Source organism: Toxotes jaculatrix, chromosome 3 (assembly GCF_017976425.1).
Source record: "Toxotes jaculatrix isolate fToxJac2 chromosome 3, fToxJac2.pri, whole genome shotgun sequence".
NCBI lineage: Eukaryota > Metazoa > Chordata > Actinopteri > Toxotidae > Toxotes > Toxotes jaculatrix.
This window is the reverse complement of record NC_054396.1, coordinates 21856095-21870292: the sequence shown is the minus strand read 5'-3', so window position 1 is coordinate 21870292 and position 14198 is coordinate 21856095. Positions and strand designations below refer to the sequence as shown.

The 14198-nt window shown below is 40.7% G+C and overlaps 2 protein-coding genes across 2 annotated transcripts; one reads left to right on the top strand and one right to left on the bottom strand.

The window, feature by feature from the left end:
* The first annotated feature begins 181 nt into the window (after positions 1–181).
* Positions 182–5644, top strand: tbc1d20 (TBC1 domain family, member 20). Its single transcript, XM_041033809.1, has 8 exons — positions 182–627; positions 913–1098; positions 1286–1366; positions 1739–1925; positions 2033–2134; positions 2533–2674; positions 3000–3178; positions 3359–5644. The coding sequence occupies exons 1-8, from the start codon at positions 570–572 to the stop codon at positions 3621–3623; spliced, it is 1200 nt and encodes a 399-aa protein (XP_040889743.1). The 5' UTR covers positions 182–569; the 3' UTR covers positions 3624–5644.
* A 949-nt stretch (positions 5645–6593) lies between these two features.
* On the bottom strand, positions 6594–13209 carry rbck1 (RanBP-type and C3HC4-type zinc finger containing 1). Its single transcript, XM_041033808.1, has 12 exons — positions 12793–13209; positions 12211–12355; positions 11761–11857; positions 11250–11448; positions 10642–10805; positions 10351–10524; positions 9527–9687; positions 9268–9364; positions 8901–9080; positions 8702–8800; positions 7899–8042; positions 6594–7769 (listed from the first exon to the last, which is right to left on the bottom strand). The coding sequence occupies exons 1-12, from the start codon at positions 12830–12832 to the stop codon at positions 7689–7691; spliced, it is 1581 nt and encodes a 526-aa protein (XP_040889742.1). The 5' UTR covers positions 12833–13209; the 3' UTR covers positions 6594–7688.
* Positions 13210–14198: the final 989 nt, after the last annotated feature.

The following is a 14198-nucleotide window of genomic DNA, read 5'->3' as shown; positions in this document are numbered from 1 at the left end:
TACTTCTTCCACTACTGCATCCCTCTATAAATCTAATAATAATAATAATAATAATGATAACAGCAACAATAATAAAGATGATAATGATAATGATATATTGGTGTTACCATTACAGTATAAACGCTGGAGCGCAGACGCCTCCTCCTCCTCGTTACCTTCCATCATCTTGACCCTGCGCGGTGACTCAGTCTGAGCAGGGAGGATCTCCAATGCTAACGTGTCCTATTGGTCGCTTCAGCCAGTGTAAACATGTAGCCGTTCCATCGGTCCAGCCGTATTGCTATTAAGAGCTGCTTCCTAATCGTTAACCAGTTTGTCAGCAGTCGTTATAATGATGGCCGTGTTGCTGAAAATATTGGTGTCGGAAACAGGGCAGTGTAGCGTTAGCTGGGTGACTAGCTAACCCTGAATAGCTAACTATAGGGTCGTGTTTGTATGAGTCTGGCCTTGCTAATTAGGCGGCTAGCTTCCAGTTGGCAGCCACGAAGGGATAAATCGAGGTTAGCCTCAGACAAAGCATGGTAAGTTATGTTATCTAACAAGGACACACCAAGAAGTGGAGGAAAAAAATGAAGAATTCTGGAAGTGACGGTGCCTCGTCACCGGTGAATGGAAAACAAGGTAACGGTAAGTGTCAAGTCGCTATGATAGACCACACTGTCTCCGGTTTGGGCTAACATACTGTATATACTGGATATTTCAGATACAGACCAGGTCTCCAGATTTATTTAAATGTAAAATGTAAATAAAAACAAAAAAAACCCCATGACTTATTGTGTCTGTTGGAGTTAGCTAAGCTAGCCACGTCCCCTATAACGTCCGCAAATGTTTTCGCTGCATGTAAAATAACTGTTGCAGGCTAAAAGTCAATACATGCTAGCTAGTTAAACATAGTGTTTTTGTGTCTCACAGACTGGGACCAGAGACGGAAGAGGAAAATTGCGGACATCACACAGGCCCTGAGCGCGACTCCGGTGGATGTAGCAGCTCTGAGGAGGATGGCTATCAGCGAAGGAGGACTGCTGACTGATGAGATCCGCTGTCAAGTGTGGCCTCGACTTCTCAACGTCCCCCTTCAAGTCCTGGATCAGGAGCCAGGTATCGTGTCAGGGACACATGCATATACAGGGTAATATAGGGTACATATATCTATATGCCATTGTGCATACTTTTCCTTTTCTATTATGCATCATAGTTAAGAAAAACATACCACGTCTTGCCAGGTGCAAGCTCTCCCACGTATTTGACTTATAAGGCAGCACTAATGGTGACATGTCTTGTCCAGAGACGGTGGAGCGAGAGAATAACAAGGATTACAACCAGGTCCTGTTGGATGTCCAGCGCTCACTGCGAAGGTTCCCACCAGGTAAGTACTGATAAACCTCTCAGTTTAACTCATACGCTCTATTGTGAGCTGTATTGTCTCACAAAGAGTGTTATACACACAGCTGAGCATTTGCTTAAGAAAATCTTCCAGATTAATGCAAATCAGAAACCGCTTTGTTACTACTTGCTGTTAGTGTTGTTTTTCCTAGTAGTCATCTTGGCACACAAAATTACAGAAGGGGTTCAGCCGTATTGTCTACTTTGTATTACTGGAAGCTAGATTGTTAAGTATCATGCCGACTTACATTGGGTAAGTTGGCATGAGCAGACAGAGTCATTGATGCAGTAGTATACCTAGAGCTTAAATAAACTAACAAGTGTATTTATTTTTATTTTGGGTGGACTTATACAGGTATGCCAGACGAGCAGAGGGAGGGTCTCCAAGAAGAGCTAATTGACATCATCCTCAGAGTTCTGAAACGTAATCCCCAGCTGCACTACTACCAGGGATACCATGACATTGTTGTTACCTTTTTATTGGTCCTGGGAGAGCGCCGTGCGACTGCTCTTGTGGAAAAGCTCTCCACACATCACCTCAGGTACTTACCATGTGTATATATATGTGTGTGTGTGTGTGTGTGTGTGTCAAGTGTCAAAATATCTCTATGCATCTAAAAACTGCTCCCTGTTTTATCCTCTTTCTCAGGGACTTCATGGATCCCACCATGGACAACACAAAACATATTCTTAACTATTTGATGCCCATCATTGAGAGGGTCAACCCAGACGTGCATGACTTCATGCAACAGTAAGGCTCACTTATATTTTCAGGACAACAGGCCAAATCAAATTATTTTGAGTGTTTTTTTAAAACAACTTGGAAAAAGATATCACAAGGTTAATAATAAACCTCAGTACACTCACATCAGAGGATGATGGTAATGTTTTAAATGAGGGAAGACTGTGCTTTTACAACATACTGATTCTATTATGACAGCTCAAGTTACTACTGTAAAGACTTAAGAACACAGGTCATTTAAGTCCTCCCACTTGGAGGTCTAACATGTCAGTTTCCCTCTAAATCTGACTTTCAGTTCCAGATCCCATAAGTATAATTTCCAGTAAGTTTTAGTCTTAAGTGCTATAATGTAAGACAGAGTTTTATGCACTGATGTCAGAGGATCTCTGCCATGTTTTGATTCTTAGGGCTGAGGTGGGCACAGTCTTTGCTCTTAGTTGGCTGATCACCTGGTTTGGCCACGTCCTGTCAGACTTCCGCCATGTTGTCCGGTTGTATGACTTCTTCTTGGCCTGCCATCCACTGATGCCCATCTACTTTGCTGCTGTGGTGAGTTCTCTATAATCCTCACTTCATTTTCATTTGCTTTACTGTAATGACCTCTACTTCACAGAGAGGGATGATGGCTGAGTGTGAATTAATCGTTTGTATTACAGGATTGATCAATTGGCCCATCCCAGTATAATTAGATCATTGCAGTTGTGTAAAATCATAACATCAGATCAAGCTTATAAAGTAGCCACTGGTTCAGCTAACCCGATCTTCTCAGGCATTTCATTCTTATTCCTTGTAAAACTACAGTTTTACCATATTGACCCTTTGAATGACAAAAGTGCCTGAATATGTTTTGTTTTTTTTTTAACTTGTGTTGCAGATCGTATTGTACAGAGAAGAGGAAGTGCTGGAGTGTGAATGCGACATGGCCATGGTTCATCACCTGCTGTCTCAGATTCCCCAGGATCTGCCGTATGAGACACTCATCAGCAGAGCAGGAGACCTTTTTGTCCAGTTTCCCCCCTCTGAACTGGCTAAAGAAGCTGTCTCACACGAAAGGTACTTATCACTTTAGGGTTACTACCCTACCATTACAGAAAACTAGTAGCTTGACTGTTGTTATAAACTTTAATATTCATATTTCAGTTCCTTCTACTTCTCAACAACTCCAGTTACTCGTTCTTTCATTAAACCTTTATTTTTCTGTCTCTCTGTGTCTCTGCCCGTTTACCTCCTAAGCATGGCAGCCTCTACCTTTAAGGACTTTGACCTTGCGTCCACTCAGCAGCGACCGGACTCTGTTCTCCGTCGCAGACGCAGACAAAAACAGGCTGCGCTGGAGAACTCAGCAGCCAGCTCAGTAGTAGCAGTGGCCCAGCCTTCAGCAGCGCGGCGGTTTGTTCGACTGGCTGTGATGGGTCTGACAGTGGCTTTAGGGGCAGCAGCTCTTGCTGTGGTCAACACTGCCCTGGAGTGGGCCCCCAAACTGGACCTGTTTCCTTGAAGGCTCCCCTTTTACCCCTACACTCCAACTTATCTGTCCTTGACTGAATCTAGTCGGTTGGGTCTGTTTCCAAGAACCCTTTAAGCAATTAAACCACAAATCTTGTAGTCGATAACACTGTCTGGAGCGTACTCTCTAAATTGAACCAGTTAACGCTCCTCTTTCATCTTCTGGGATGTTACTAAACATCCTTCCCTATGTAGGGCTTCTAAGGCCCCAGCTGAGGGTCTTTTATATGACCCCTGAAGAGCATGCAGCAGTGTACGTTACAGCTGCCAGTGTTCTGAAATGAAGAATCCATCCTGTCACAGCAAAGAGACTGCATTTCTAAGAACTATTATTGATGGCGTCGTTATTAAAGTTTATATTTGTTATTAGGATAATCTGATACTGAGTTATGCTCCCAGAGATTTATGCTGAAAGCTTGATGGACTCACTACACTTGAAACTGCTGCCAATTAAGAGAGCTTAAGTGAATGTATGAGTGTGTGTGTGTGTGGTCACAACCCATTTGTTATCTATTTGATACCTGGACTGAGACCAAATAGAGGATTAGAGTCCTCTCTTTGTATAATTTACCGTTTTTTAATTTATAGGTATGTCAGAATCTGTATAGAGATGTGGTCATGTCACACAGGCACTTTATGAGGTCACCATTTTATTATGTTTTTAGGTCATCTTGTCCCCTTTAAGTTGTTTGAATAACCTTTTAATAACCAGGAAAAAAAATGTATCTTTAAAACACGCCAACAGTTGTCACCTTTGACTACACATTTTAGTTTTGGATCATTGTTACTGGGGTCAAAACATTAATGAGGTTATCAAAGTAAATGTATTGTAGCCGACTTGAGACTTAATTTTCTATCTCAAAATTCAACTCTGAGGATTAGGCTGCAGAAGTAAAAATTGACCATATTGAAATGGTTTTACTGGAGCTTTCCAGCTACTTATTCACTTAATTGTTTGAATCTACAACCTTAAAATTGTGTCTGTGTTTCATGGCCCCAGATGACTTAGTTTATGTTTTCTGCATCACTTTTTCTGAAGTAGATGGTTAAATCACAGTTCAGCACACTCACTGACTCACTCTGTGCCGGGTAACATAAATTATTAGAGCTGGGATAAACAGCAAGTAACATGAAGTGGATGCCATTGTCTTTGGCTTGGCACAGTTTGCACTGACTGCATTTCTTTTGTATTATCACTTTAAAATTAGCTCAGTAGGTGCTTTTCTTACTCCTACTGGAAAGGTGCTGCTGTCAGAAAAAAGCGCCTCAGCCTTTAAATTAATATTGTCCAATATCTTTGTTGTAAACGTGACTTGATTTGAACACATGCCACTTAGTAAATTGGATTTGTTTGGAGTGTAGAATGGGCGGCGTTGCCATTTCAGGGGCAGTCCAGCTCATTCCAATGTTCTGGTCATTTTCATCCAGTTGCGCATTTTAAATAGGGGATTGCATATGTGTCTGTGGTATGGCACTCACCTGAATACCCAAGTCTTAACAGAAAATACTAAACAAATAGTTTGTCACAGCACTTCAGTCTAAGCTAATTAATTTGGATTGTCTGAAATCTTTATGTCCTTTGTTCAACATAAATCATCACATTTAACTGAGCTGTCATCACCTGCATTCGGCAGCACAAAAAATGATGTGATGTGTTGAGAATTTTTTTTTTTTTTGCTATTGTATAACCTGAACACCTGGTCACCCCATTCCTTTATTATGGTCGATCAGTTTATTGCCTTTGTAGTGAACTACTGATTCAGCTGGTTAGAGATCTACAGACTGATCAAAATTAAGGTGACCTGGAACATGTCCAGGGATGTTCTGAGGTGCCTGAGAGTATAGCTATTCAGCAGTATTGTAATGCATTTATCTGCACTCAGTGGTTTTCATTTATTTTTATTGCACTAAATGATTTATCTGCCTTTTATGTTTATTTTGTTATAATGAAACATGTCATACTAATGTAAAGTTGTACAAGAGAATGCTAATAAACTAGAGTGAAAATGTTCAGTGTTTTTGTTACACATCAATTTGTAAACTATTATATATCTAATAACATGTACATGTTTTGACAGTTGTGAAAGTACCGATATGCATACGTGTCTTAAGGCATAAAAATAATTTGTGCCTGACAATTTGTTCCGCAAACAAATTGTCAAAGAATTACATCTCTACCTTCTCCTTCAATGAAAAAGCCAGAATCTCTGAATATGTTGCAGACGTTTAATTGCTGGACACAAGATGTCTACTACCTCACTGAAAAGTCTGCTCTGTGTTTGGAGGTTTCAAGTTTCAGCTGTATACTGGTACATGATTAGCTTTTAAACTAGTTGTAATGTGTCAAAATTTAGCATGAGCACAGAGGAGCTTTATCAGATGAAGGTGAAAACGGCCTTCTGGTGTCAAACTCTGCATGTACATGACTCTGCACAGTAAAGGTCAAACATCCAAGAGAGGTAACAAAATGTAAAACACATTTTTTTTAAGCTGTGTGTGAAGTTAAACTGATTAATAAAATTTAATAAAATAAATTTAGCAGTTTTACATGACTATTTTTGGGCTTACTTGACATGTCTCTTTACATTTTTAGAGCTTTGCTAAACTTCAGTCTAATCTGTATTTATCAGGATTAGTTCAACATCTGTGAGCCTTAGCTGTCCTGTTACATTCAGCTGTACCTTTGACAGCTTCCGCTATACTCCATCAACCTTCGTTATATTTTAACTTCAGTTGTACTTTAAGCTTACTGCTAACGTTTCATTGTCTTCCAATAGTGCTAGAAGGCAAAGCTGATGCAGATAAAAGACAGTTTAGCCCAATGAATGTTGAACTGAGCCTGACAAAGCATAACTAAGACTGATGGAAGTTGGAAGATGCCTGACTTGTTCAAAAATGACCATTATACAGTAATTGCTGATTTAAAAATTGGTACCTGCATTTGCTGCACAGAAAGCAGAGATGAACTTCCTTAGTTTTTATCTAATGACATGACTACAGACAAATTAACAAAAATTATTAAAATACATTTTTCAAAATAACAGTGAAACCCAACAAACTTCATACTGCAGATATAGCATAAACAAAATATATGGTCTTGAGCAGTGAACTACAGTTAAAGAACTGGATACCTGGCAAAAATACAGCATCATTACCAGTCCACCTTGCCACATTATAAACCTGATACTTCAAAGTCATTAATTGCATCAGAGCAGCTTTTTTTTTGCATTTTGAACACATTCATTCAATGTAAACACTTCGGACAACACTCTTCACTGCAGTCTGATTAATCGACTCAAAGAATATCATTTGCTTACAACTGCAATTCTATCATTTTCATTACTTGTCAGTTATTGCACCTATATTACATTGGTTACAACTTCATAAAAGTTGGGCTCAATTATAACACTCATTTCGTAATTGTTCTGGTGTTTTATAGAGTAAATGATGAGTTTTGGTTGAAAAAAACATAAAACATAAAAATCAACTAAATTATTTATGAATTAACATTGTTAGTTGTAGTTCATTAGTTGTAGTTAATTATTCTATATTTGAGTGTAAGAATTTTCTCACATTTTTTGTCTTGAAAGGTTAAACATGTTATTTTGCCGTGCATTCGACTGAGTTGAGGCCAGATTAAAAAAAAAAAAAAAAACACAACAGAATATCATGACTGTGTCATCAAACCAAACTGTGATGAAAGCAGCAGCCAGATCCTAAAAATGTATTATTATAGCAGAAAATCCCTGTAAAGCTTATTTTCTCACACTGACATTTAATATCCTCAGCTGCAGAGATGCAGAAGATAAGAGTTGGCAGAGTGCGTAGCTTGTGCATAGCATTTTTATCTGTAGTAACAGAACTGTTGAAGAAAGGTTTGCCTGAGTGGTAGGACAACTACTGTACAGTGCCCTGTCGGTTTGTCAGAGAAATCAGGGCTGAAAGTCAGTAATATAAATCAAAAAGAATGAATGAATGCAGCCAGCACTAAGCCAGAGGCCTATGTGCATGTGCTTGCAGTTGCATGTTATAGTATGTGTTCATTGGTGTGCTTGCCTCAGTGGCAGTTCTGGCAGTTGGGATGACAAGGCTGATTATTGACCCGACATCTACAGCCACCTGATATGTCGCCATTGCCCTGTAAAAAAAAAAAAAAAAAAGTCAGATGTATGGCTCAAACACATAATATGGTAACTTTCCTCAACACTGAACCAACATTGTATGGAAATGTGTTCGTCTAGCTCCATGTATGTGTGTATATATTCACATTTGGTCCCCAGCGAGCTTGTTTAGTGACCCAGCAGATTTCTGTCCTGCACATCAAACAGCAAATCCAGTCACAGCCATCTTTTTTCTGGACAATGATGTCACACCGTGGACATTTCATGGCCTCCCCATTCTGCAGCATGCTCTATAATGAAGTGAAATAGTGTAAAATGTTAAGCAGCCATAGAAAAATGCATAAACCCCCCCCCCAGAATAACTCACGCAATCAGCGCTGGATAACAACAAAACAAAAACTGCAATGCGAGGTGCTTGTTGGTGATTTTAGAAAAGTACACAAAAAGAGCAACATTAAACTGTCATGAGAAGAACACAGAGCCTGAGGTGCTGCTCGTACAATGTTCAATAATACTGAAATATAGAGTATTTATCTATGTTACTCAAAGTCAGTTTATAATTAATGTTAAAGAAAACAGACACTCCGGTGCTCCCAGTTCAACTGGGTTTGCAGATGAGGAAGTTGCCTGGGAGGAAAGCTTCAGTTTAAGCAATACATGTCTTTGCTCATGATTAATCATAGAATCAATATAAAATAAATTAAAGCAAAATGTGATTATTTTTTCAAAGTAAGATAACTTTAAAAGTTCAAAATTGTAGTGTTGAACAGGAAGTGGTATGTTCATGTTTATAATGAACAGGAATGAGAAAAACAAGGCTGTTACTGTCCAGTGTTGATCCACACTGATCCACAAGCACCACGGAGCACAAGCCTGTTTATTGTCAAATGTTATCACTTGTAAATTCTGACGCAGTTTGTTATCACTCTGAGCGTTAAGGTCGGCCTACCTCTAGCATCTGCTTAGTTTGCTGAGCCGCCTTGTCGTTCTCTGCTCGGATGCGCAGGTCATCCTGGTAGTCCTTACAATTCATGTCTTTATGGATGGCCTGAAAACATACACAACATCCCCCGTGTTTGGTGCCACTATTCATACTACACACAAAAGAAAACCTTCCTCAGTTAAAATAATAAATGTAACACAGCTACCCTGCAGAGAATGCAGTTGGTTTCACTGCAGAGTTCACAGTGGAATTCGTTGACTTCGTCCTCGTAGACGCACCATCCTCGACAGTTGGGAGTCTGACAGTGGAAGCTGTGCTCCGCGCGGCTTTCCGCGATGCTCAGACGCAACTCCAGGAAGCGCTGGTGCTCCTCCTCTGTGAGCAGCTGCGTCCAGGATCATACAGGTAACAAAACAGAGATACAGTGAAAAGATTGTGAGAGTGTACAAACTGTATGGCTGCCTACTTCATGTAAAACAATGTCATTGTTTTGATTATTATTATTATTTGAATGTGTATAATGGTATTTGACGACTTTTAGATTCTAGAGGTTTCTTGTCCTTCTGTCTCACCGCTTTGATTTCTCGGTCCAGTAGCTTGCTGTCACATTTGTCAGGACACGACACCTCAGCATCTTGACTGTTCACTATTGTCCCTTTTAGACACTCCCTGAACAAGGACACACACACACATACATAAGAAAAATACAAATGTGGAAATGCATAAAATATTTTGCATATAATGCCATGTATATGGCCAGTGTAGACTTTTAGAAAGCAGACCGAATACTATTATCACTTTTAAATGCTACAAAGCTTCTTCTTGTCTGACCTGCAGAAGGTGTGTAGACACTCTCTGAGCACAATGCCCTCTCCTGGCTCCAGGGCTGAGAAGCAGATGGGACAGTCTGTCTCTGTGGCATTGGGGATAAGGCTCTGTTCTTCTGTTGCCAACAAGGACAGGAAGTTCATCTCTCGTTCCGCCTGCCGAGCCTTCATTACCCAGTAAGAGAGAGATACGTGCACAGAGATTCATTACAAACATCCCAATCCTGTGCTTTCAAGAAATAGAATGTGAAACAGCAAAACACTGCTGGAATGAGCCTCACCAACGTTTTAAAAGACTCTTCTCAAGTGGTGTTATGTTTATCTTTCCATACATCACAGTGTCATCTATGGGTTAAGCATTTATCATAAATCTTGTCTGTTGAACATCCTCTTCTATACAAGAGAACTTTGATAAACACTCGGTACATTTAGATTACTACAGATAAATTAAAGTTTCAGTAGCAGCCTTTACTTTCCAAACTTTCTATAGTGCACGTTTTGGGTTTCTGATAAATTAAGAGGTTTGCCATGTAGCTAATAATATTAATATTAAAAACGGTGCCACAGAACAAAATGTAAAAAGCTTTTGAGCTGATGGCTTCTTCATAAACATAAAGCCCTGTAAAAACCCTGGCTTAATGTGTACTTTCAAATTTTAGAAAAACAAACTGTAAGACACCAGCTGCACTGTGTTGCAGGTCTAGTGCTGACAGGTGACCACACAACAACAATATGTTTTGAAGAGTAGGCATTACCAGGGTTAGTTCAAATTTAGAAACTGAAAAAAATTCAGGAATTTGTCTTAATCTTAATAAACAGCACTGTTACCTGTTGATACTGCAACATGGCCAACTGTTCCTGCTGAATTCGTAGAACCTCCTGCTGGTCTGGTTGGTATTTGTCTGGCACCTCATAATCCTCTGGTCGTTCCCCTGCACACATCTCACAGCCAGGACGTGTTGGTTTGTTCACATAAGTACATATGGTACAGGTCCATCCCATCTACACACACAAACGCAGATATAAACAGATAAGCTTTTACAGCCCCTGGACAAACACTGTGTGGAGGTACAGGCCTATAGGCTCAGATAAAATGTCAAACAGACTTTGTATTCTGACCTGAGGTTTAGGTAGCACAGCAGGTTTAATAGCAGTCTGGGGTTTAGGAGGAGGAGGAGGAGGAGCAGTGTGTTGAGGCTGTGGAGGAGGAGCTGTCTTCTCACCACCAACTCCGCCCAGCCCCCTGGGAAAAAGCTGCATGGACTCCATGGACTCTACAATGCCTAACAAAAGATCATCATTCCTTAAACTTGTATTTAACCAGTAAGTTGACTTGTTAATTTCACTGCTAACCAAGGCTTGTAGTTACAGAAAAACATTACTGTCTAAGGCTGGGTGCTCATTACATTTTCAGTACTGACTTACATGTCTCTGTATCAAAGAACAAACTACTGTTAAGTAAGAAAAGTTTGCATTGCATGATCTAACAGTTGCTTTGCTTTCTTTAGTTAGTATTTTAGTAGTCGTGAATTCCACAAATTCCCACTCCATTTACTTCCTGAACAACTTGTCAGTTCAACTTTCGCCTGCTGTGTTTCATCATTATGAGCATTTGTCTACATTTCTGAGTCTAAATCAGTCGATTAACTGAAAATGAAATAAACTCATCACAGCCTTGATCTGTGTGTGTGTGTGTGTGTGTGTATGTGTGTGTGTGTGTGACTGACCCTCTATGCGCTGCTGCTCCTGGTCCAGTTTGTGTTGATGCCGTGTGAGACGAGCAGCATGGGTGGAGAGAATGAACAGGAAAGCCTGGTCTCCATTCTGATGGATACCATGGCTGTACAACGTCTCCCGGTCCTGAGCCAAGCGCTTGCCGATCACCCATCGCTGCACCAAAGGGTGGAACCCAAAGTCGTGGCTGATCTGTGAAGGTTGACATTAAGGATAGACAGACTGTTCACTACAGTCGTAATGTGACAACTATTATGTATATTAAAAAAACTGAATGCTATAAAGAATTGCTTTATAAATAGAAAACTTCTAACACAGTACCAAATGCCCATTGAGCTACTGTCATCTACTTTAGTATGAACCATAACAGCAAAGCAACAGGTAAAAGGTCAGAATTGATAGATCATGGCTCGGTCCCCTGTATATAGCTTGTAACACTGATGGCGTATTACAGCCTGGTAACATATTATTTTAATGTAATCACAATTACTGTCACATCAGTACCTTGTCTTTAAGTTGTGCAATTGTCATATCAGCAGAAACCACAATGGTCACTGGAATGTAGGTATCTGACTGAGCATCCTCCACTCCGACCCGTAACCTATAGAAAACAACAGAACCTGTCAGTACTGTGTTATCATTATTATTCTTCTTATTATTATTATTAATAGTAGTAATAGTAGTAGCAGCAGTAGTAATAGTTGCATTTTCTCTCCACTTATTCCATAATAGAATCCAATTTCCTGCAACTAACCACACACCGAGACACAGCGACGCATGCACACACTTATGTTAGTCATTTCTTGCTGCCATACCATACTGGAATTTCCTTCGCCACCACTCATCCATTACATGATCCCAATTCAAAACAGACCTGACTCTAAAAATAAACACTTCAGTAAACAAATGAGGAAGTCACACACAGGCACATGCCTATACAAAGTTGTGTCCCACCTTATGGAGTCACGAGGATAGGCTTGAGCGTTGACAGTGACAGACACTGGAACACAAAGCTGCGACAGCTTCTGGCACAGTTTAACTGCTTCTTCGCTGCTCCCACTGCTAAGGGCTTCGCTCAGGGCGAGGGCAAGTTCCTCCGCTGCAGAGGGAGAAACGAAAGGGGAGGAAAGAGTTCACTTATCAGCATACTTCACTTCTCAATGATGGCTGTCACCAGTGGATGTCACTGTTTTGTGCATTACAAGTGGTCCACTGTCTACAGTTCTCTTTCTATACTTTCCTCACATATACAAGTAAAAATGCTCTAAAATGGAAAATAAGAAATTGTAACATTTGACTATCCTCCTCATTACTGAAGAAGAAGAGTAGTTTGGAGACAAGCTGTTTCTGACTAATGAGAACAATGGACTTTCACAACCCCCAGGCAGAGATCAATAATAAACAGTGACACATATAAAACATATTCTTTACACTGAGACAGAATAAATGAAAAGAGTGGTCTTTCATACCAGAACTAGTACGTGAAATTAAATTAGATTCCCCACAACAAAAGCGAAACGAAGTTGAGGTGCTCACCCTCTTTCAGGTTAACTTTCGGTGCTACTTCAGAAGCCATGGTCACACCTGAAACGACAGGTAGGCCTAACTCAAAATGCACATCGCAGTTAGGACAAAACAGAGCTGTTTGTAAGACACGTTTACACCCAGCTGCCTCGGCGCGTGCTGCTGCGGTCCTGTCCGCGTCCAACAGGCGCTTCCTGTGGTCGACGTTATGAATAGTAATAAAAGGTAGAAAAAGTAGAAGAGAGAATGGAAGAAAAACGACAGCCTAGTCTACTGAAACTCCGTGTTTTCTTCTCCTGCCGCGGCGCACAGCTCTCACTTCTGAGCCACCGACAGGTGGAACGGAAAGTGAAACCGACTCAAGTTCAGGAAGAGAAAATTTAAAAGGATAGCCTTGGAAGTGCTCGGCTCCGCCCCCTCGCCTTTCTCCTAGTGGTGGGCAAGTGAAGCCTCATGAAGCACCGAGGCTTTCCTAACAACTGTGCCGAAAAAGATTCAAAGCCTCAAGTCTTCAGTGACGGTGACATCTAGTGGACAACTGAAGCCATAGCAACCTCTAAAGAGCACGACTGAAGCACTGGCCACAGCGAATCACCGAAGATTCGCATGTTTCAAATTTGGCACGATGTTTTACGCCGGATGCCCTTCCTGATCCTAACGCAGCCGTTTTATCCCGGCTTGGGACACACACAAGGAGAACACGCAAACCCCGCACAGAAGTGCCAACCACTGCGCCACCGCACCGCCCCGATGACTAAATATATATATATATATATATATATATATATATATATATATATATATTTAAATTTACAAATAATGACTTCCAAAACATCCAGCAGATGGCAGTGTCTATCTAAAGTTGGTCTGCTGGAATTCATAGAAGTTTTGGCTCACATGAAGGCATCATTCCGATTTTACAGTTCTAAACTTTAGATTCAGTTTAAAAACACTTAGGCTGACTGTACATTTGACCTCAGCTATAAAATTCACGACACAAGAGAATAAATTGCATTGTTATTAGTGTCAATAACTCACTTCATAATTTGGATTATAAAGTTTGTACACTGTTTAAATATAGGATTACTGTGGTCCATACATGAAGGAAAGTAACTGATGAAGAAAATGGTTTTAAGTCTAAGCAGCGTTTGGTCCTGATCTAGTGAATTCTCTGATCCAGATGCACGGCGCAGATAAACGAGCCAATCACGGCGGCTCCAGCAGGAGGGGCTGGCAGCTCTGCTCATCAGCGCACCACAAAGTTGCAGAGCATCTCTGAGTCGCCGCCCGGTAGCTTTGACTTGACATCTCTCACACCTGCCACCTGCCTCTCCTCTGCACCTACACCTTCGCTTCACGTCCACATTTTAGCGTTCAACAATTTGAGCGACCTGCACAGACTCAAGGACGCGTCCAAA

Excerpts from the sequence above, each read along its gene's own strand:
- tbc1d20 (XM_041033809.1), top strand. The coding sequence starts at position 570 with ATGAAGAATTCTGGAAGTGACGGTGCCTCGTCACCGGTGAATGGAAAA. Across the intron at positions 628-912 it reads GAATGGAAAACAAGGTAACG|ACTGGGACCAGAGACGGAAG; the intron begins GTAAGTGTCAAG and ends TGTGTCTCACAG. Across the intron at positions 2,675-2,999 it reads CCATCTACTTTGCTGCTGTG|ATCGTATTGTACAGAGAAGA; the intron begins GTGAGTTCTCTA and ends CTTGTGTTGCAG.
- rbck1 (XM_041033808.1), bottom strand. The coding sequence starts at position 12,832 with ATGGCTTCTGAAGTAGCACCGAAAGTTAACCTGAAAGAGG. Across the intron at positions 10,806-11,249 it reads GGAGCAGCAGCGCATAGAGG|GCATTGTAGAGTCCATGGAG; the intron begins GTCAGTCACACA and ends ATCTTTTGTTAG. Across the intron at positions 9,688-10,350 it reads CCATGTTGCAGTATCAACAG|GCTCGGCAGGCGGAACGAGA; the intron begins GTAACAGTGCTG and ends TGGGTAATGAAG.